At 39.2% G+C, this 24,996-nt stretch overlaps 1 protein-coding gene across 4 annotated transcripts in view; it reads right to left on the bottom strand.

The window, feature by feature from the left end:
- Positions 1-293: 293 nt before the first annotated feature.
- Positions 294-24,996, bottom strand: part of ar-beta (androgen receptor beta) — a 55,836-nt gene continuing 31,133 nt past the window's right edge. For 2 of the 4 annotated variants that reach the window (XM_021617169.3, XM_021617170.3), the window contains 5 exons: positions 11,647-11,925; positions 11,313-11,457; positions 6,234-6,364; positions 5,821-5,972; positions 294-4,551 (listed from right to left, as the gene is read on the bottom strand). In XM_021617169.3, the coding sequence (XP_021472844.2) occupies positions 4,393-4,551; positions 5,821-5,972; positions 6,234-6,364; positions 11,313-11,457; positions 11,647-11,925 (866 nt within the window). In that variant the 3' untranslated portion in view covers positions 294-4,392. 4 annotated transcript variants of the gene reach the window in all.

Genomic DNA, 24,996 nt, shown 5'->3' with positions numbered 1-24,996 from the left:
GGGAACAAAAATCTTCTGGTGAAGAGCAGCATCACTAATTATTTTGACGAATCAAGTTAGTGCTTGAAGTGGAGGTGGGATTTTAACCAGAATTTTCATAGTGGTTTTGTAGTGGGGATGGTCTGAATCAGCTGTTTCCATTAGCTCATATTTTCATCCCCCAAAATAAACTGAGTAGATCACTAGCTGGTGCACACAAGATTTGCTTCTGGCTTCAGAGATTTTAGAAAAATATTAGGAAAGTTAACATAAAATAACTTCAGTATGTAAATAAAGTTCACACACACAATACATTTTTGATTGTTTTTAATAATATGCAAAGGAACACAAACAAACTAAACCCGATTTACACTAAGACGTATCTGACACAATTCATATCAATAGCTGAAAGTGAACAATCAATTTACAGATTATGGGTGGAGGGGGGGGGGGGGCATTCTTAAATAATGACACATTCACTAGTAGTCACTTCACATGATAAATTGTAGAAATACTACAAACTTTCAAATATTAGGTAACACCATTTTGATGGTCAGGATTGCCTCAAATATCTTTAAAAAGTTATGCAAGTTTGCAGTTTAAAAAAGAATCTCACAAAACACAGAGTACATCGTCAATACTACAGAAGGTAGTTAAAAAGCATTAACAATTGATTTCCCAATCTTTTTTTTTTTATCAGTTACATGTACACAAAGTCATTGTACCATTTACACAAGTCCAGGCTAATATGGTTTATAAATACATACAGCTGTGTCCATTTTGACATTTTAATATACTTGTGATGTAATTTACTCATATATAACATTTACATACCAGCATTACCACTAATAACAACAGTATGAAAACATCAATTCTAGGAACTGGATTTTTTTTAAATAGATTTTGTCATTATGATTCAATGTTGGTCTACCATGGTACATTTAAAGTAAAGTTTATTATGGCAAATTGTTTATTGCTTGGCAGTGCAATCCTGTTCTCCAAGTCAATCTAAAAAGCATGTGAAAAATGTTTTATATGATAAACAAAGCAGTCATAGCATGACTACTGGGTGTATAAAGAGAAATAGCTTAATCTTTGAGATAATTTCCTTAAATCAGAAACGATTTTACCAACTAATTTACCTCGTCATTTACCTCAGAATTCAAGCTAAGTAATGTGGCCTCATTATGGTAGACACAACTGCTGATCATTTTACTTTACAGACAATTGAATAATTTACACTTAATCTAAAATAATATATGGTACAAAATCTCTATGCTTTTTAAGGCAAATCTATGGCTTTAATATTGAATTACTACTCATAGAAATATTTTTTTCTGATTTAAGGTGTCTGATTTGGGATGTTCTTTTGAGGAAAACCCTGTAACGAGTATATTTTATTATCAAGATGATTAACAAAGGAATACGACAATACCAATGTAAAGTATGTGCCCATGGCTTTTACAAATTGTCATCTGATGTATTAAAACATTTTCTTATCTATATTCAAATTAATTGTTTTATTGCTTTTATGTAGGCATAGCCAATGTCTCTACGACGAGAAAATATTAGATGTTTTCAGATGGGCAATTGTAACCTAGGCCCGAATTCAATTAAATCTGCCATAGCAATATTGATGCAGTATCCTTGTTTACACAACTGCTGTCATGCACACGTGTCTGAAAACTGAAAGCACTACCTGCTGTTTCTACCAAAACCATTTTGCCATTTTGTTTATAACGGAAAAGGTATGTTTAGATTTGTGCTGCTGCTTGAATATTGCAATGTGGTTTCATTGAATTGAGATCCATATTATTGCAGTACATTTATAAGAATTATGGTGGTCAACAAGTTCCTCACAACACAAGAACAACAACAACTTGAACTTACATTTGTACAAATGCATTTGATTATGGTCTCAATTGACTAATGGTAATATGCGTTAAAGGATTTAAGTCACAATGTATACAGTGATTTTTATGCACAAGCTATTGAAGAAATATATAACAGCACTATAATTGACTGGTTTTCTGCATGCCCAAGGTAGACTGGAGTTCTAACGCTTCCATTTTTGCATGCGTCACATGCATGTGTCTGAGAATGAGTGCAATTGTTGTGAAGGATGCATGTTATTGCCATTTATGGTGATAAAACAACAACAAAAACTACTGCTGTCAAATTATCTTTTGATTCATCCCTGGACATTTTTATGGTGTCAGGCAAAGATAGGTGCAATCAATCACTGCTTAAAATCTGAGAAGCATGTGTATTGTAACACTAATTGATTACAGTAAGTGCTACCTGTTGTAGGTTTGATGTGGTCTATTTAGGGACAAATATTAACAGTCACTTTTCTTCTATAAAGCACTTTCAACTTGGCCTAGGTTTCAGTCTGGAGTCATATATTCTAATTAAGCAGCTATGGTGTTGTTATAAATGGGTAAACACCTGCAAGTAATTGCATAGTGCTTGTGGCTGTCAAACGTAAAGTGTATTCTGACAACCCATTCTTTCCACAGCCTACAGTATTTAGAGCGTCAAGATGCTTCCCAGCAAACTCCATTTAACATTACTGGTTCAGCCAATGTTGAACCACCATTTGTTCAATCAGATGTCGAGGCCATGAACATGTGATCTTTCTGGAGTTTGCTGTTTTCCAGATATTTGCATGAAGATTTCAGCATTTTAAAAGGCATTTAAATGACATTCTAAATATGATAATGCATTTCACCTAGTCTAAAATATGAAACGGTTTGATTTGATGTAGTAATTTAAGATACATTTGGCATATAAAAGCAAAGTCAGGGACTATCCCATGCTATCATTGAATCCCATAGTTTAGCACCTGTTGCCATTTTTGTTGAGGTATCTGAACAAAAAGACCACACTCACCTAGTTTAAACATTGTTTGCATGTTATGGATCTTATAACAGAGCTTTTCTTGATTGTTTTTGTTGTTTTTCACTACTTTAGGGAACAAGCAAAAGTACAGATTATTGTATAAAAAGACTTGTTTTGGTATAATAATGGTGTTATGTCAGAATGTTTTTGCTAGTGCAGAGAATAAAATGTCTCTGTTTGGCACTTAACTGCAAAACCAGAATGAATCACCAAGAAAAGCCGATGTCTTAATAAGAAATAATGTGAAAAAAGCGGTAATATTTGACTTGACTCAATCTAAACTAATGAAATGTCAACCTGCTTTTACAGGTAGAATGGCAGATTGGAGATTACTCTGAACACAATAGCTATCATAGCTGCACTGAACTTGCAAAATGTACACCTGGCATGCATTGTTTTCAATAAAGATTGAAGCATTCTAACATCTACAAACACATGGAGCATGAACCTCCATACATCCTGATGTTGAACTAAATAATGCAAATATTCAGGCCATGTTAAACCTCAATAAGAGCATTTTCAGCATTGAGAGATTATGGGTATGCTCCGTTTGACCAAATAATTTGGCCACCTGAAACTACATGAAGAGACTAAATGTGCAGCCAAGTTGTAAGCAGGTTTCATACTATATCTTTATAGTATACTTTTAAAGATCCATTGCCACTAAATATATCTGAAAAGTTATTATTTGAAATTGTCTCACTCTGTGTGTCTATAATTAGTAAGTCACTTTTGGGTGAATTATTACAACATTTCCCATAATCAGATGAAATTATGACGGTACCATTAGAATATATTGTTTGTTCACTGACTAAATAACTAGCAAGAAAGTTGTAAGTACTGTACAGTAGTGATGTATGCATTGTATATATATATATAAACATATATATATATATATATATATAAATGTTTATATATATATATACATATATATATATGCAATTTAGCTAGTAAATACAGATAGACTATTGTGTATGCATGTGAGTATGCTGTAAACGACTAATTCCACATTCCCTTTGGTAGTTGTTTTTTAAATGAACATAGCACAATCTCATGAAAGTTCCAAAAGTAAAGATATGCATAGATATGTTTAACAATTTCTGCATTTGTTAGTTTTATTATTTAGTTTTATTAGTTTTATTTTCATTCAGTCAATGAATGGTATTCTTCTGTTTCTTACATTTGATGTAACCCCACTGGTCTTGTGTGATATTTGTTCTTGAAATACAGGACAGATAGGGCCGTCAACAAGGTGACACCTTGCAACTCTTGAGATAAATGCTAAAACCTTGCTGCCTATTTGAGAAAATGATCTCAATTATGTCTGATGAGCAGCAAAACTACCGTAATGATGTAATGATTTAAAAATGGTACGTTGAGCTAGTCGATAAAAAAGAAAAGGAGCTGAGAGAGTGAAAACAATGGCAGGGAAAACCTACAGAGCCGTAGGGTTATAGAGTCAGCTTGGATCGGATCAGATATTCTCAGGATGATGGCAAATCCTGCTACTTGCTACTTGTGGAAAAGGATTGGTTTGGCCAAGCCTGCCAGGATCTTTGGCACATGCACTGAGATTATCTCGGCAATCATCTCTGGAAAGCTGACCTTGGTGGGCAGAGACTGGGCCTGGATAAACAGATCAAATGTAAACTGCTGGAGTTTCCTCACGATCTGGTTGTTGGAGAGATGGACAGAGACAATACACAGTTACAATTCTGTCACTTCAAATTAACATTTGGAAACGGCGCCACTCCAAAATGTTTAAGACGTCACCTCATTTCACCTTTATAATTTTGTCCGGGCAGGCTAATGTATTTCGGCAGTTGCGCCTTCATCAGAGCATCAAGAGACGTGCCAAAGTCATCGTTTTTATGCAAATGCATAAGTGATAATTACAATTGCCTGTTTGAGGGTGGTACATAGTGGTATTCAAGCAATTGTTACTATATATACAAATACATATACAAACACACAGATCAGCACAATAAACTCGACAAATAGCATTTAGGTATTCATGACGTATTCATGACGTAGGAAATTTGAGATATGTTGGCGCAATTAGTTACTTCCTAATGCACAATAAAGCTTACAAAAATAGATGCATTGGGGTATGGAAAATAAACATCTGGATAGAAAGATTGTGATTGAACAAGTTTGGGAAACCCTAGTCTAAACAATGAGTTCTCATTCAGATTATTCTTGTAGACTATATGGCCAAGCTGTCATTTGTATGCTCATGTATATTCTCCTACATTCAGTCGCAATCTTTCAACCAGACGTTCATTTTTTATACCCCAAAGCATCTATTATTGTGCACTAAGAAGTAATTCATTGCAAGAAAATATCTCAAATTTCCTACATCATCATGAATACCTAAATGCTATTTGTTGAGTTTATTGTGCTGATCTGTGTATTTGTGCTGTATATTTGCATATGTATTTCTATATATATTGTAACAATTGTTTGTTGACTAATGTTTTGAATACCACTATGCACTGCCCTCACACAGGTACGGGCATTTGTAATTATCACCTAGGCACTTGCGTAAAGAACGATGGCTTTGGCACATCTCTTGATGCTCTGATGAAGGCATAACTGCCGACAAGGTGAAATGAGGTGACGTCTCAAAAAAGAGGAATGCCGTCGTTTCCCAATGTTCTTGAACTTGGGATTTCATTTGAAGTCATTGTCGTATATGGCAGAGCACTCAGCGAATAAGGTGAGATAGCACACCTGTTACCCACTCCATTACAATTCTGTCACATTCTCAGTTTTTGTTTAGTTAAACATGACAAAGTTAGACTTTTATCACTTAGATAAAATATGTAATTAAATCTTGGTACTGTAATTTAAGATTGTCATTAAGGCTCTTAGCTTGATACATTCTAAGATAACAGAATATACCAAATAAAGTTATTGAGGATGCACATTGTCTCTCACCGGTTGGAGGGAATCCATGAGGCGGGTGAGCTGATAGAACCTCTGAGAGCAGTTGGACTTCCTTCCATAGTTAATGACACGATCAAGTTCATTGATGTAGGTCAGCCGCAATTCATCAAAGTACTTCTGACTCTTAAGACCATCGACTGGAACTGCGAAGGAGACAAGCAACGTTATTGTTGTTTTGTCCACAATATTGCATTTCTGTTGCTCAACTATTGATAATACACTGTTTGGTTTTATAAATCAAAGCTTTCTCTGATTGTACTGGATCATTTCGACAGTATTATGAAAATGGCTTACACTAGGACATCGCTTGCAAATCAATTTAATGAAAAAGGAAATACACCATGTGAGGCTCTCTACATTGTTTTAATGGACCTGTCAACATTGGGCTGGGCAGCAACACTCACTGATGCTGAAGAGGAGCAGGGCCTTCATGCAGAGGAACTCTTCCTGAGTGACTTGCAGCAGGACAAACTGCTGGGAGAGGTGTCTCATCCGTATACAGTGCTCGAACATGCTGGAGATGTGCATCCGATGGCTGGGGACGAGAGAGAATCATATCAAATCAAATTGTATTTGTCACATGTGCCGAATACAACAGGTGTACCGTGAAATGCTTACTTACAAGCCCGTAACAAACAATGCAGTTCAATAAATAGTTATGAAAAGATTTACTAAATAAAATAAAGTAAAACAAAAATACAAATAATAATAAATAATAAAAATTACATAACGAGGCTATATACAGAGGGTACCGGTATGTGCGGGTGTACAGGTTAGTCGCGGTAATTTGTAAAGTGACTATGCAAAGACAATAAACGGGGGAGGGAGGGGGGGGGGGTGTCAATGTAAATTGTCCGACTGGCCATTTGATTAATTGTTCAGCAGTCTAATGGCTTGGGGGTAGAAGCTGTTAAGGAGCCTTTTGGTCCTAGACTTGGCACTCTGGTACTGCTTACCATGCGGAAGCAGAGAGAACAGTCTATGACTTGGGTGACTGGAGTCTTTGACAATTTGTTGGGCCTTCCTCTGACACTGCCTAGTATATAGGTCCTGGATGTCAGGAAGCTTGGCCCAAGTGATGTACTGGACCATATGCACTACCCTCTGTAGCGCCTTACGGTCAGATGCCGAGCAGTTGCCATACCAGGCGTTGTTGCAACCGGTCAGGACGCTCTCGATGGTGCAGCTGTAGAACCTTTTGAGGATCTGGGGAGCCATGCCAAATCTTTTCAGTCTCCTGAGGGGGGAAAGGTGTTGTCGTTCCCTGTTCACAACTGTCTTGTTGTGTTTGGACCATGATAGTTTGTTGGTGACGTAGACACTAAGGAACTTGAAACTCTCGACCCGCACCACTTCAGTCCCTTTGATGTTAATGGGGGTGTGTGTGGCCCTCCTTTTCCTATAGTCCATGATCAGATCCTTTGTCTTGCCCTTTGTCTTGAGGGAGAGGTTGTTGTCCTGGCACCACACTGCCAGGTCTCTGACCTCCTCCCTATAGGCTGTCTCATCGTTGTCAGTGATCAGGCCTAACACTGTTGTGTCCTCAGCAAACTTAATGATGGTGTTGGAGTCATGCTTGGCCACGCAGTCATGGGTGAACAGGGAGTACAGGAGGAGACTAAGCGTGCACCCCTGAGGGGCCCCAGTGTTGAGGATCAGCGTGGCAAATGTGTTGTTGCCTACCCTTACCACCTGGGGGCGGCCCGTCAGGAAGTCCAGGATCCAGTTGCAGTAGGAGGTGGTTAGTCCCAGGGTCCTTAGCTTAGTGATGAGCTTTGTGGGCACTATGGTGTTGAACGCTGAGCTGTAGTCAATGAACAGCATTCTCACATAGGTGTTCCTTTTGTCCAGGTGGGAAAGGGCATGATGGTGTTGATGTGAGCCATGACCAGCCTTTCAAAGCACTTAATGGCTACCAATGTGAGTGCTACGGGGCGGTAATCATTTAAGCAGGTTACCTTCGCTTTCTTAGTCACAGGGACTATGTTGGTCTGTTTGAAACATGTAGGTATTAAAGACTCGGAGAGGTTGAAAATGTCAGTGAAGACACTTGCCAGTTGGTCCGTGCCTGCTTTGAGTACACATCCTGGTAATCCGTCTAGCCTCGCTGCTTTGTGAATGTTGACCTGTTTAAAGGTCTTTCTCACATCGGCTACGGAGAGCATGATCACACAGTCGTCCGGAACAGCTGGTGCTCTCATGCATGCTTCAGTGTTGCTTGCCTCGAAGCTAGCATAAAAGGCATTTAGCTCGTCTGGTAGGCTTGCGTCACTGGGCAGCTCGCAGCTGGGTTTCCCTTTGTAGTCTGTAATTGTTTTTTAAGCCCTGCCACATCCGATGAGCATCAGAGCCAGTGTAGTAGGATTAAATATTAGTCCTGTGTTGATGCTTTGCCTGTTTGATGGTTCGTCTGAGGGCATAGCGGGATGCCATATAAGCATCTGGATTAGTGTCCCGCTCCTTGAAACGGCAGCTATAGTCCTGTAGCGTAGCATCCATGTCATCTAACCACTTCCGTGTCATCTAACCACTTCTAACCACTTCCGTATTGAGCGAGTCACTGGTACTTCCTGCTTTAGTTTTAGCTTGTAAGCAGTAATCAGTAGAATAGACTTATTGTCAGATTTGCCAAATGGAGGGCGGGGAGAGCTTTGTATGCATCTCCATGTGTGGAGTAAAGGTGGTCCAGAGTTTTTTTTCTTCTTATGGTTGCACATGTGAAATGCTGGCAGAAATGATGTAAAACAGATTTATGTTTGCCTGCAAGTCCCCGGCCACTAGGAGCGCTGTTTCTGGATGAGCATTTTCTGGTTTGCTTATGATCTTAATACAGCTCATTGAATGCGGTCTTAGTGCCAGCATCGGTTTGTGGTGGTAAATAGACGGCTACGAATAACATAGATAAGAACTCTCTTGGTAGATAGTGTGGTCTACAGCTTATCATGAGGTATTCTACCTCAGGCGAGCAATACCTCGAGACTTCTTTAATACTAGACATCACGCACCAGCAGTTATTGACAAATAGACACACCCCCTCACCACTCGTCTTACCAGACGTAACTGCTCTGTCCTGACGATGCAAGGAGCAGCCAGCCAGCTCTATATTATCCGTGTCATCGCCAGCCGCGTCTCGGTGAAACATAAGATATTACAGTTTTTAATGTCCCGTTGGTAGGATAGCCTTAATCGTAGATAATCCAGTTTGTTTTCCAATGATTGCACGTTGGCAAATAATACGTACGGTAGAGGTGGTTTAACTACTCGTCTGCAAATTCTTACAAGGCACGACAAAGCAGTATATCCTTTGCGTTCGGACTGAATAAAGAAAAATCTTCGTCCAGATCGAGGTGAGTAATCACTGTTCTGATGTCCAGAAGCTCTTTTCGGTCATAAGAGACAGTAGAAGCAACATTATGTACAAAATGAATTATTAACAATGCGAAAAAAAAATACAAAAAAATAGCACAGTTAGTTAGGAGCCCGTAAAACCATCCCATCCAGCACCATTATTGGAAGAGAGGAGGGAGTGGGGCAGTGAGGGTCAGGGTGAGATACAGTATAAAGAGAATTAGCCAATGAAAAATCAGAGCGGGGTTGGGGAGTTTATCGGGAATATATTAAGAGAGGGATAATCTGTGAGCGTGTTCTGGTGAGAGATATAGATAGAGGGGGCAAATAGATGAGAGGGTAAGAGAGTGAGACCTTTATGTGAAACTGTTGCAATGATTACAATTGTAATCCTCCCTCTTTATGACCATAGTTATATGCTCATATGTCACCTTTGACCTACTGCCCAGCGGACAAAGCTGGATGAAATCTGTTTGTAATGATGTCATTTCAACTAGTTTTGCCTGCTAGGTTGAGTGTGGTCTGATAATACAGGATCACAGTGATTGGTACTGAATACTGCCCAGGATTATTTTCAAACAAACTGAAAATGTGACCTGATTACATGATTTTCTATGATGACATTGTACATCTAATGTATAAATAATTTACAGACATAGTTCACAGGAATAGACTCTAATATACTTAATATATAATATATGCTACATGGATCACTAACCAGGTTTCTATCCAACCTTTTATTGTGAGTAAAGTACATATTGGATAAAAAATGTCATGACAGGCCTGATGGAAACAGAACATTCTTTGGTAAACTTTCCAAATGTCAACAAAACTCAATACGCTAGACAAGGTGGGATCTTTTTGTGTCGGTAAAATTAATTATGCGATAAATGTCGGTGGAAATGCTTTAATGCGCAAATATTGATATAATAACATCATATCAAAGTAAACTTGGGAGTCATGACCATCAACGCTTGGCTGCCATTTGACAAATAAAAATAATCTCACTCTTTTGTCCATAATAATCTCATGTAAAATATTAATTAGAGTGCACGTGCCAATAACATAATGGGCACACGCTATATAATACAAACATTTTTGTGAGAAAACCATGAATAGAGTTGAAAATGTGTTGGTATTTTTTATTTGGTACATGGGATTTAACCGCAAAACGTATTTTTATGTGCACTACGTCATCACGCACAGACAGACTTTAATCTGCAACAAGTCAATCTGATGGAGACACATCTCTGCTGGGAAAATGTGCATATTGATTTTAATGCGGATTTTAGAATATATGAATGAAAATCTGTCACCAATAGGATGGAAACCTAGCTAATGATAATAAGGGTGCTTTAGTTGTAACATTTACAGTATGTAAGCAATAACAAAATATTTAATTTACCTCATGGCAGGGTAATAATATCTCCACAATGTTCTGCACTGCACCTCAGTAATGGCTATTGTGGCAAAATCCTGGGAACTTTCAATAAATGCCCTGGTTTTCCAGAAATCCTGGTTGGAGGGTTCCCGATTTCCTGCTTATTCCCTCCTAATTCTGGGAATCCTACAACCTTGATTTTGGGAAAACTAGAGAATTTATTGAAAGTTCCCAGAATTATGCAACCCTAGTAATGTCACTTTAAATACCATTGAACTACCTTAGTCACTTATGATACTTGCGTACTCCGTAATATTCAGATTTGAACTAAATATCACTACTTCTCTTAAAACCTGCACCATAGGTGATGTAATGCTGAAAAAATTGAATCTTCCTCAGGACTTATCATGTGACTAAAGAACACCAAATAAGGAAATTAAATATAAATGTTACTGAAAGCCAGGCTTGTAAGCCCGTGTGCACATGGAATTCTAGACATATCGGTGAGAGAGAGACAGAGAAAGCGAGAGGCAAGTAGAGAGAGAGAAAGAGCGAGAGAAAATGAGAGCGACAGGGACAAGGAGCAAGACAGACATAGAAGGAACAAAATTGGCATCTGCCGTACTTATGACAGACAGAAGCCACTGGAGGAAATCTCCACCAACATAATGGGACAACACTGAGTTGTGGCCCTGGGGGTAATAAGATAATATCACAGAAATAATTGAATTCAGTATCACATAGCTGCACATACTCATTGAAAACAAGGTCTGGGGCGAAGTAGAGCATTCTGGCATTGACATTTTTGTAGGACCTCCATCCCAAGCCGAACACCATCACCCCCATCCATGAATGCTGGATTACTGTCATCTGGTCATCCACATGCAGATTCCGAAAACCTGAGAAGAAAACGAAAAACCACATGGAACTGGATTATTATCAAAACATGTCTCTGATGAATTCTTAATGCCTTCACTACCTGCAAATTGCTGCAATGCCATTGCAAACTTGTTATAAATTAAATTATGACATCTTCAAGGACCACATGGAAATATGTTTTGTATGATTCTTCTATTCCAGTACTGTACCTGGCATGCCTTTGGCCCACTTGACCACTTTGACCAGTTGGCGCTCCCCAAGTTCGTTGAGGCTGGTGAGCAGCACTGCAGCTGAGTCCGGCTGGCAATGGTCATGTCCCGCATTAACCACCTCTGGCTCGATGGACTCCAAGATGTTGAGGAACACCAGCTGGGAATGGAAGGTCAGGCCGGACTGGGGAGAGACACACTGGATGGCATCAGTGGGGCCTTGGGTAGGCAGATCCTCCTCCGGGCTCTTCAGCTGTCCAATCTTCTTCAGTTTACGTGCTACACATGGTCAAGAAATGGAACATGGATGAGTAATGATAGAATAATAGTGTAATATCTAATGTAGCTGTTAACAATTGCCAAATGCATGATACAACTGTACATAAATGACAGTTCAGATTGTGAGGGAAATTAGCAATATACAGTTGAAGTCAGAAGTTTACATACACCTTAGCCAAATACATTTAAACTCAGTTTTTCACAATTCCTGACATTTAATCAGAGTAAAAATTCTCTGTCTTAGGTCAGTTAGGATAGCCACTTTATTTTAAGAATGTGAAATGTCAGAAGAATAGTTGAGAGAATTATTTATTTCAGCTTTTATATCTTTCATCACATTCCCAGTGGGTCAGAAGTTGACATACACTCAATTAGTATTTGGTAGCATTGCCTTTAAATTGTTTAACTAGGGTCAAACGTTCCGGGTAGCCTTCCACAAGCGTCCCACAATAAGTTGTGTGGATCTTGGCCAATTCCTCTTGACAGAGCTGGTGCAACTGAGTCAGGTTTGTAGGCCTCCTTGCTCGCACACTTTTTTTCAGTTCTGCCCACATATTTTCTATGGGATTGAGGTCAAGGCTTTGCAATGGCCACTCCAATACCTTGACTTTGTTTTGTGTCCTTAAGCAATTTTGCCACAACTTTGGAAGTATGCTTGGGGTCATTGTCCATTTGGAAGACCCATTTGCGACCAAGCTTTAACTTCCTGACTGATGTCTTGAGATGTTGCTTCAATATATCCACGTAATTTTCCTTCCTTATGACGCCATATATTTTGTGAAGTGCACCAGGCCCCCCTGCAGCAAAACACCCCCACAACATGATGCTGCCACCCCCGTGCTTCACGGTTGGGATGGTGTTCTTTGGCTTGCAAGCCTCCCCCTTTTTTCTCAAAACATAACGATGGTCATTATGGCCATCAGACCAGAGGACATTTCTCCAGAAAGTACGATCTTTGTCCCCATGTGCAGTTGAAAACCTTAGTCTGGCTTTTTTTATGGCGGTTTTGGAGCAGTGCCTTCTTCCTTGCTGAGGCCTTTCGGGGTATGTCAATATAGGACTCGTTTTACTGTGGATATAGATACTTTTTGTACCTGTTTCCTCCAGCATCTTCACAAGGTCCTTTGCTGCTGTTCTGGGATTGATTTGCACTTTTCGCATCAAAGTATGTTCATCTCTAGGAGACAGAATGCATCTCCTTCCTGAGCGGTATGACGGCTGCGTGGTCCCATAGTGTTTATACTTGCATACTATTGTTTGTACAGATGACCGTGGTACCTTCAGGCGTTTGGAAATTGCTCCCAAGGGTGAACCAGACTTGTGGAGGTCTACAATTTATTTTCTTAGGTCTTGGCTGATTTCTTTTGATTTTCCCATGATGTCAAGTAAAGAGGCACTGAGTTTGAAGGTAGGCCTTGAAATACATCAACAGGTACACCTCCAATTGACTCAAATGATGTCAATTAGCCTATCAGAAGTTTCTAAAGCCATGACATCATTTTCTGGAATTTTCCAAGCTGTTTAAAGGCACAGTCAACTTAGTGTATGTAAACTTCTGACCCACTGGAATTGTGATACAGTGAATTATAAGTGAAATAATCTGTCTGTAAACAATTGTTTGAAAAATGACTTGTGTCAAGCACAAAGTAGATGTCATAACCGACTTGCCAAAACTATAGTTTGTTAACAAGACATTTGTGGAGTGGTTGAAAAATGAGTTCTAATGACTCCAACCTAAGTGTATGTAAACTTCCGACTTCAAATGTACAACATCTGTAAGGTCCCTCAGTCAAGTATTGCATTTCAAGCACAAATTAAACTACAAAGTCCAGCGAGCTTTTCGAAAGCCTCATAAAGAAGGGCAGGGATCAGACATTAAATATCTCTAAAAAGTATGCTTTGGATTATGTTATAAACCACCCAGATGCATCAAAGATACAGTTGTCCTTCTGAACTGAGCTGCAGGACAGGGATGAAACTGCTCAGGGATATTACCTGTAAAATAGTTACAGAGTTCAAATGCAGTGATGGGAGAAAACTGAGGATGGATCAACAACATTGTATTGACTAACACAAAAATGGCTTAAATGACATGGAAAAGAAAAATACAAATATACAAAATAAAAACCATGCACTAAAGTAATACTGCAAAAAAAACATGGCAAAGGAACAAAATATTTGGCCTAATGTTTGGGGCAAATCCAACACATCACTGAGTAACTGCCTCCTTATTTTCAAGCATGGTGGTGGCTGCATCATGGTATGGGTATGCTTGACATCGGCAAATACTGGGGAGTTTTTTCAGGATAAAAAATAAACCAGATGGAGCTAAGCACACGCAAAATCCTAGAGAAAAACCTGCTTCAGTCTGCTTTATAATAGACACTGGGAGAGGAATTCACCTTTCAGCAGGCCAATAACCTACAACACAAGGCCAAATCTACATTGGAGTTGCTTACCAAGAAGCCAGTACATGTTCTTGAGTGGCTGCATGCAAACACAACAACTCCACTTTCTGGATCTGGGCCAACCTATTACAATCTTAGAATTGTGGTACACCACCATAGCTTAATATCGCTAAATAACAACATGGGTTGGTTTAATAATTTAAAGGTATCCATGACCATTTCAAACATATTTCCTAAATGTAAGCAAATGAATTGGCTATAACTCATTGATCCTGCTTTGTAACTAGACCTACCCCATCTAATTTACGTGCTAGCTAGCCTGTAAATAAAATAACATAGCTAGCTAGAAAGGGAAGTTTTTATATCTAAATATATAATTTTCCTAAGATATTGTCGCTACACATGCCATAAAATCTGCTAAATATGTTTGTGTGACCAATGACATTTGATTTGTAATTGCTTGACATGACATGTATTTTGGCCAATAGACATGCTCATTGTACACTGAACAAAAATATAAACACAACATGTAACAATGTCAACGATTTTACTGAGTTACAGTTCATAAAAAATGTCAATTATGGCAGCCCCCTGCACCTCTATGATTCAGAGGGGTTGGGTTAAATGCGGAAGACACACTTCAGTTGAATGCATTTAGTTGTACAACTGACTAGATACCCCCTTTCCCTTATAAGGGAGTCAGTCAATTGAAAATAAATTCAGTAGGCCCTTATATATAGATTTCACATGACTGGGCAGTCATGGGTGGTCCTGGGAGTGCAGAGGCCCACCCACTTGGGAGCCAGCCCCAGCCAATCAGAAAAAATGTTTTTCCCACAAAGGGGCTTTATTGCAGACAGAAGTACTCCTTAGTTTCATCAGCTGTCTGGGTGGCTGGTCTCAGACGATCCCGTAGTTGAAGAAGCTGGACGTGGAGGTTCTGGGCAGGCGTGGTTACACGTGCTCGGAGGTTGTGAGGCCGGTTGGACGTACTGCCAAATTCTCTAAAACGACGTTCTAGGAGGGTTATGGTAGAGAAATGAACATTCAATTATCTGGCAACAGCTCTGGTGGACATTCCTGCAGTCAGCATGCCAATTGCACGCTCTTTCAAAACTTGAGACATCTGTGGCATTGCGTTGTATGACAAAACTGCACATTTTAGAGTGGCCTTGTATTGTCCCCTGCACACGGTGCACCTGTGTAATGATCATGCTGTTTAATCATCTTCTTTATATGCCACACCTGTCAGGTGGATGAATTATCTTGGAAAAGGAGAAATGCTCACTAACAGGGATGTAAACAAAGTTATGTACAACATTTTAGAGAAATAAGCTTTTTGTCCGTATGGAACATCTCTGGATCTTTTTTTCAGCTCATGAAACATGGGACCAACACATTACATGTTGCATTTATATTTTTGTTCAGTATAACTTAAAAAGAAAGAAAGAATGTGGTGTAATGCAAGGGTGAGAACAGACTGATGCACAGATGAGAGAGATGACGCAGAGGGGTGATACCTGACAAATGCAGGGGTGAGGGTTGAGGAGGAGGGTGCAGAATTGATACTTGACTAGGGGAGGTAGGGCCAGCTCCAGGCATAAACGACATAAGTGGCCACTAGCTTTAAAACTTCAACAATTTCTCTCCACCCCATGGCAAAATGTGTAGAATTGCAGGAAATTAACTTTAAAACAATACGTTTTGGGTTCCAACCAAATCTCACTTAGGGCCCCAAAAAGGCTAGAGCTGGCCCTGAAGGGAGACGTGAGGGTTGAGTTTGAGGGGTGACACTTGACTAGTGCAGGGTTGATATTTGAATAGGGGAGGGTGAGGGTTGAAGAGGAGCAGGGGTGACACTTGACTATTGCAGGGTTAAAACTTGACTAGGTGAGGGGTCAGGTCTGAGGAGGAGGAATGATTCAATTCCTAATATGTATCTGTTCAATTCTGTTGATTTCACTTTGGCCAATACCTCATCCAAATCCGTGTGGTTCCTCCTTCTGAACAGACCAAATATGCAGCACAACATCTTCAAGATCCTAATACTTATAATAATATGGTAATATTGTGTTAAAAGAGCAAGGATTTCCTTGTTACTAAAGCCAATTCTAAAATATAGTTTCACCAGGTCATCTAACTCAATGGTGGCACACAGCAACAGGGAGCCAGGGAAGCATGCAATAAACCAAATATTGAAATATTACTGCAATTTTATTCAATTTTATTCGACTTGATTCTTGAAATGTTGATATTTTTAAGTATTATCCATACAAAAAAATATATAATCTAAGTGCATCAGCATTTATTTATTTTCTGCTTAGCCCTAATACTCTTCACACTGCTGGAGGCTCCTCTCTGTTTCATTAAAAAGAAATACGCTGGAGGTGAACAGAGGTCCTGTTTCCCCTAATGCGGATTTGAACTTTAAAGAAATTCAGGTTCAAGAATCACCTGTGGTAGAGGAAGGGAAAACATGAGAATAATTCAAGTTTAAACATAACAAAGTACGACGTACCAAGGGAGAGCATACTCTTGACAGGGGAGACTGTAATAAGATATGTCACACTGTAAGCTATAGTGAAAAGCCTACTTTTTAGTTTAATTATGATATAAGAGAGCTTAGAATTCCTTAAATGTGAGTGACGTTATTCTCAGTACTGTGGTACTGCAGCTGCGATGAGGTTATGGTCCATTTCAATTCAGGGCCTTGATCCAACAAAGCTAGTATCCGGAAGGTTCTGTGGCAAAACAGCATTCTTATCTGAAATGTGAAAATTAAGGTCTGGATTATTAGTTGTTTACGTTCCACATTCTGATCTTAAACATCTGCCATTATCTAATCTCATTTCAGGTTACTATGGAAGTGGAGAATGTTTCCATGTAAACAACAATTCCAGTTTTGCAATCATTTTGTGCAATACAACAGGAATAGAGTAAGAGACTAACAGGCTAGAACAGCGTGGTCTTCTAATAGGTACTGCCAAAATACAATCCCATTAAAAATACATTTGACCAGATGGGCCTCATCTGTTAGAGAAGCATGGGATAAATGAAAGGCCATTGTATCTCTTACTCATCAAAATCTAATAATGTTATGTTCTTGTCCTAAATCATGTTGAATAAAATGAAGACCTCTCTCTGATGTACAGAACTCTGCTTTAATTGGCGCAATAATTTGTGTATGCATACGGTACAGTAGTGTACCCACAATCAACAACAAGCACCTAAACTGTGAGTCATTTGGATACAATCCGAAGTGAACTGCTAAAGATACAGATGGGTTAGGCAACGTATCTAAATATTATTTCTTAACTAACAATAAAACTACAACTTTATATACCAGGGAGGATGGAGATGGCAGGCTTTCCTTTCAGCTTCTGGCAGATGTTTGACTGTTGATGCCCTCCACTGAGAAACTGAACAGGTCTTTGAATTGTAGCCTACTGACGGGATACAACTCCTGCCCTAACTAAGTCAATCCGAGTGAAATAATGATCACAAACAATCTGTGCCCTAACCAACAATCCTATGACTACAGTCACAGACTAGACAAGTATATAACCCACCATTCACTCAATCTAATTATTTCTGCCAGATAACACCACCACTCTGAAGTTGCTGAGCTCTAGGTTCACACTGTTATTTCAGCTGCCTCTATATGCTTGGCACCTGTGTAGGAGTGTGAGTGACAGAGAAATGCAAATAGTTGCTTCCTAACTATCTGATCAATAACCTATAGGCATTTCAAATACTCTAACTGAGTGGTAGGATACATTCTCGCTGCTTTTACAAAGTTTTGTTGAAGTCTAAGGTGAGAATAGTTTTCCTGTGCATAGTAACTTCTCGGGTCAGAAGTTTAGTTCAGGATAAGGGATTTGCTTATAAATGGGATCTTCACTCTGCTTCTCCACAGATCCCAGGCTTAAGAAGCCCCTGAAGGAAGGACTATTGATGTCCCTCAACATGTGGCGCATGCATAGTAGCTCTAACCTGGATACAATCATGAGAACTTGAGGCTTCATCTTCTCAGGCTTTGTGTTTGTGGCATTAACTTGGGGCGTTATGCTTAAAACGTGCACAGTAATAATAATAACAGTATTAGACACATTTGTCATGAATTAGAATAAATTAGCAACAATTATAATATTGCTCAGTGTGTGCCTCAATGGGCTTGGCCATCATTATCACCACTGGGTCAAGGCTCTGAGAACAATTTCAGTTCTAGCTTGGCATACCGCTTTTATGAGCCCAGGCCCAGAATAGACCCATCCAGTAATGACATGCATGTGAACACCTGTTTAAAACCTTCTCAGAGCCTATTCACATTAAATACATTATTGGAAGTAAGGTGGAGAAATCATGGCATATTGATCCCCAAAACATATCATGTACTGCCAATACTTGAGCAATGTTTAATCATAATCTAGCCAAGCCATGCATAGAAACCCAGCCACAGGACAGGAATAAATGTATCTTGAATATTACCAGAATTGTTCCAAATGCTTAAAAGACTACACATGGATGCAATTAGAGCCAAATGTTCCACCAATGAAAAAAAACATACCAGTTGTGGAAGATACAGTTGAAGTCGGAAGTTTACATACACTTAGGTTGGAGTCATTAAAACTCATTTTTCAACCACTCCACAAATGTCTTGTTAACAAACTATAGTTTTGGCAAGTCGGTTAGGACATCTACTTTGTGCTTGACACAAGTCATTTTTCCAACAATTGTTTACAGACAGATTAGTTCACTTATAATTCACTGTATCACAATTCCAGTGGGTCAGTTTACATACACTAAGTTGACTGTGCCTTTAAACAGCTTGGAAAATTCCAGAAAATGATGTCATGGTTTTAGAAGCTTCTGATAGGCTAATTGGCATCATTTGAGTCAATTGGACGTGTACCTGTGGATGTATTTCAAGGCCTACCTTCAAACTCAGTGCCTCTTTACTTGACATCATGGGAAAATCAAAAGAAATCAGCCAAGACCTCAGAAAAACAATTGTAGACCTCCACAAGTCTGGTTCATCCTTGGGAGCAATTTCCAAATGCCTGAAGGTACCATGGTCATCTGTACAAACAATAGTACACAAGTATAAACACCATGGGACCACGCAGCCGTCATACCGCTCAAGGAGATGCATTCTGTCTCCTAGAGCTGAACGTACTTTGGTGCGAAAAGTGCAAATCAATCCCAGAACAACAGCAAAGAACCTTGTGAGGATGCTGGAGGAAACAGGTACAAAAGTATCTATATCCACAGTAAAAACAAGTCCTATATCGACATTACCTGAAAGGCCACTCCGCAAGGAAGAAGCCACTGCTCCAAAAAGGTTTGTAACTGCACATGGAGAAATGTCCTCTGGTCTGATGAAACAAAAACAGAACTGTTTGGCCATAATGACCATCGTTATGTTTGGAAGAAAAAGGGAGATGCTTGCAAGCTGAAGAAAACCATCCCAACCGTGAAGCACGGGGGTGGCAGCATCCTATTGTTGGGGTGCTTTGCAGAAGGAGGGACTGGTGCACTTCACAAAATAGATGGCATCATGAGGTAGGACAATGATATGGATATATTGAAGCAAAATCTCAAGACATCAGTCAGGAAGTTAAAGCTTAGTCGCCAATGGGTCTTCCAAATGGACAATGACCCCAAGCATACTTACAAAGTTGTGGCAAAATGTCTGAAGGACACCAAAGTCAAGGTATTGGAGTGGCCATCACAAAGCCCTGACCTCAATCCTATAGAACATTTGTGGGCAGAACTGAAAAAGCATGTACGAGCAAGGAGGCCTACAAACTTAACTCAGTTACACCAGCTCTGTCGGGAGGAATGGGCCAAAATTCACCCAACTTATTGTGGGAAGCTTGTGAGAAAGGCTACCTGAAATATTTGACCAGAGTTAAACTATTTAAAAGGCAATGAGTTTAAATGTATTTGGCTAAGGTGTATGTAAACTTCAACTGTAACTAGGTGAGCAATGTGAGAGGGAGGCTGGAACCTTGGCTAGCGGATCAATGACCATGGCAACAGTGGGCAGAGCAGGCCATTTGGTAAGGTCAGACAGAGACAGTGGGCCCACCATGTCACAGGGATACACCTTGATGACAATATTAGCAGCTTACAAATGTAGCAATCATTTACTGTATTGTTACAGTATTAGCATGGATGTACTTCAACACAGCAAACAAATTATTTCAATGTTTTAGCGTGAGGATTGCTATAATTTACTTTGTAATGTGTTATGCTGTTTTTGGAAAAGTCGTTTACCGGGGGGGTATAGTGCAAAGAGGAAAAACAACATGTAAAATTCTAAATGGTGAGTGAAAGCATTTCCTGCACACTGGAACTCCTGTATGTGACAATAAAACATATACACTACCGGTCAAAGGTTTTAGAACACCTACTCATTCAAGTGTATTTCTTTATTTGACTATTTTCTACATTGCAGAATAATAGTGAAGACATCAAAACTATGAAATAACACATATGGAATCATGTAGTAACCAAAAACGTGTTAAACAAATCAATATATATATTTTATATTTGAAATTCCAAATTCAAATAGCCACCCTTTTCCTTGATGACAGCTTCATGAGGTAGTCACCTCGAATGCATTTCAATTAACAGGTGTGCCTTCCTAAAAGTTATTTTGTGGAATTTCTTTCCTTCTTAATGCATTTGAGCCAATCAGTTGTGTTGTGACAAGGTAGGGGTGGTAGCCCTATTTGGTAAAAGACCAAGTCCATATTATGGCAAGAACAGCTCAAATAAGCAGAGAAACAACAGTCCATCATTACTTTAAGATATGAAGGTCAGTCAATCCGGGAACATTTGAAGAACTTAAAGTTTCTTCAAGTGCAGTCACAAAAACAAGTGCTATGATGAAACTGTCTCTCATGTGGACCGCCACAGGAAAGGAAGACCCAGAGTTACCTCTGCAGCAGAGGATAAGTTCATTAGAGTTACCAGCCTCAGAAATTGCAGCCCAAATAAATCCTTCACAGAGTTCAAGTAACAGAAACATCTCAACATCAACTGTTCTGAGGAGACTGTGTGAATCAGGCCTTCATGGTCAAAATGCTGCAAAGAAACCATTACTAAAGAACACCAATTAAGAAGAAAATACTTGTTTGGGCCAAGAAACACGAACAATGGACAATAGACCAGTCGGAATTTGTCATTTGGTCTGGAGTCCAAATTGTAGATTTATGGTTCCAACTGCCTTGTCTTTCTGAGACGCGGTGTTTGTAAACGGATGACCTCCTCATGTGTATTTCCCACCGTAAAAGCATGGAGGAGGAGGTGTGACGGTGTGGGGGTGCTTTGCTTGTGACACTGTCTTTGATTTATTTAGAATTCAAGGCACACTTAACCAACAAGGCTACCACAGCATTCTGCAGGGATACACCATCCCATCTGGTTTGGGCTTAGTGGGACTATCCTTTGTTTTTCAACAGGACAATGACCCAACACACCTCCAGGCTGTGTAAGGGCTATTTTATCAAGAAGGACAATGATGGAGTGCTGCATCAGATGACTTGGCCTCCACAATCCCCCGACCTCAACCAAATTGAGATGGTTTGGGATGAGTCGGACCACAGAGTGAAGGAAAAGCAGCCAATAAGTGCTCAGCATATGTGGGAACTCCTTCAAGACTGCTGGAAAAGCATTCCAGGTGACGCTGGTTGAGAGAATGCCAAGACGGTGCAAAGCTGTCATCAAGGCAAAGGTTTGAAGAATCTCAGATATAAAATATACTGTATGCTGATTTGTTTAACACTTTTTTGGTTACCATATGATTCCATATGTGTTATTTCATCGTTTTGATGTCTTCACTATTATTCTGCAATGTAGAAAATAGTCCAAAAAAACTTTCCTTTTGGTAAGATCATTATGTTGAAAAGTTCCATCTGGCTTTACAGAGATACAGTCATTATTATCTAAAAGGAAACCATACAGGTGTATGCAATTAACATCCAGGTAACCTGGAAGTTAAATCCTGATGGTGCAGAAAGAATCACCTGAATTATGGGGTCACCAATGATCTCTTCTAGAACAGGTGCACACATGTACCTGCAGAACTTTGACCAAAATAAAAAATATATACCTTTAATATCTGTCAGTGCAGAGTGGCCCAGTGACTCCATCTTTATAGCTAGCTTATCATGACCACAAATTAATGATGGTCCCATGCACTATGCATGCTTTCATAGTGCTTTTCATAGTGCTTTTCATAGTGCTACGGGACAACAATGCATTGTGCAGAGGGGACTACAAATTAAAGTGGCAATACATTTGGTGGTGGACATTCAATAATACCATTTCCTAAATAGAATTAGCTCAAGGAAATGTAGAGTGAACAATCAGTTCACACTTGGATCCCAGTATTATTGTTAATTTATTTCTCAATCTGAGTAATGAACAGTGCCTCAGTAGCTGAATCTTAATATGATGGTAAATCATGACATTCTATTTCAGATGTAATAAGTAAACCTTCCTGTAATTTAGATAAAGAAAAATAATTAAAACATTCCCAAATATATTAAAAATTGTGGTATCTTGGCACTGATCTTTGGATAACACATACAATAGTAAGTAGGTCAGGTTGAGCTGCCCTTAAGATCCACGCCCCCTTCAAACTGATGCCAATACAAACAGAGGCAAGACATGACATTAGTTAATTTTCTCTGCAAATAACTTAGTCCTAATTTAGTGGAAAGATAAAAATATACAGTATACTGATTTCCGAAATCTTTACGGAATGACTCAGACGAGCAGAGGATATCTATTAATTAAGATATGTACACATGGTATTTGGAATTATTTCTGATTTGTAGGTATAGCAAAAAATAGTAAAATTGAGCTTTTCCTGGTTTGAATGAGGTATGAATCATTTATTGTATGGTGGTTTGCGAATATTAATCTGTTTCCACAGAGTACAACTTGTGCTTGGCCAACAAGTGTACGTGAATTAAATATAACAATGTTACATTACACAAAATATAACTACATTATGCATAAAATAAGATAATTTAGTTGGAATTGATCCCGATAAAACGAAATATATCATAAACAAACTTGAGTAACTAACAACTGGAATGGCTTAGGTCTAGCAAGTAGTTATTGTTCGGGTTTCATGTCTTAACATTACTATGATCTGAATTGTCTAACAGTACAGTTTATATCTTTACGCATTTTCATGAAGATAATCGGGAACTATTATATGCTGGCAGATAGTTAAAATCTTTTGCACATGCTTGTTACTTTCCTGCACAAAGTTTTGTCAGAGAGTGGGTATACGGTGCATTCAGAAAGTATTCAAACCCCTTGACTTTTCCCACATTTTGTTACGTTACAGGCTTTTCTAAAATGTATTAAATAGATGTTTTCCTTAATCAATCTACACATAATATCCCATAATGACAAAGCTAAAACAGTTTTTACATAAGTATTCAGACCCTTTATCATTACTTGGTTGAAGAACCTTTGCAAGCAATTACAGCCTCGAGTCTTCTTGGGTATGTCACTACAAGCTTGGCACACCTGTATTTGGGGACTTTCTCCCATTTTCTCTGCAGATCCTTTCAAGCTGTCAGGTTGGATGGGGAGCGTCGCTGCACAGCTATTTTCAGGTCTCTCCAGACGTGACGCTTGGCATTCAGGCCAAATAATTACATCTTGGTTTCATCAGACCAGAGAATCTAGTCTCTTATGGTCTAAGAGTCCTTTAGGTGCCTTTTAGCAAACTCCAAGCGGGCTGTCATGTGCCTTTTACAGAGGAGTGGCTTCTGCCCGGCCACTCTACCATAAACGTCTGATTAGTGAAATGCTGCAGAGATGGTTGTCCTTCTGGAAGGTTCTCCCATCTCCACAGAGGAACTCTAGAGTTCTGTCAGAGTGACCAGCCAACTCTAGGAAGAGTCTTGGTGGTTCCAAACTTCTTCCATTTAAGAATGATGGAGGCCACTGTGTTCTTGGGGACCTTCAATGCTGCAGAAATGTTTTTGGTACTGTTTCCCAGATCTGTGCCACAACACAATCCTGTCTCTGAGCTCTATGGACAATTCCTACGAGCTCATGGCTCTTCTGACATGCACCGTCAACTGTGGAACCTTATATAGACAGGTGTGTGCCTTTCCAAATAAGGTCAAATCAATTGAATTTACCACAGGTGTCCAATCAAGTTGTAGAAACATCTCATGGAGGGTCAATGGAAACAGGATGCACCTGAACTCAATTTCGAGTCTCATAGCAAAGGGTCTGAATACTTATGTAAATAAATATTTTCTTTGTCAAAAATGTCTAAAGACCTTTTTCGCTTTGTCATTATGGGGTATTGTGTGTAGATTGATGATACTTTTTACAATTTTATCCATTTTAGAATAACATAATAAAATGTTGAAAAAGTTAAAGGGTCTGAATACTTACCAAATGCACTGTATGAACTCCTCAAAAACATGTTATTAAACATGGGATTTGCCATGCACAAAGGAAAATGCAGAGAGGACTTTTAAAGCTCAAATGGAATTTGGGAAAAGGTTCAAGTTTCAAATCATCATTCTTTTTTTTAGCAAGAGAATGGAGGGTGGGAATCGGGAAACAGGAAGCACCTCTAATATTCCAGGAGTTGGTGTAATTGCCTTCAACTGTT

The sequence above is a fragment of the Oncorhynchus mykiss genome, chromosome 10 (genome assembly GCF_057628025.1).
Source record: "Oncorhynchus mykiss isolate SJ-2025 chromosome 10, ASM5762802v1, whole genome shotgun sequence".
NCBI lineage: Eukaryota > Metazoa > Chordata > Actinopteri > Salmoniformes > Salmonidae > Oncorhynchus > Oncorhynchus mykiss.
Note: the sequence above shows the minus strand (reverse complement) of the source record. Positions and strands in the feature narration are given on the sequence as shown.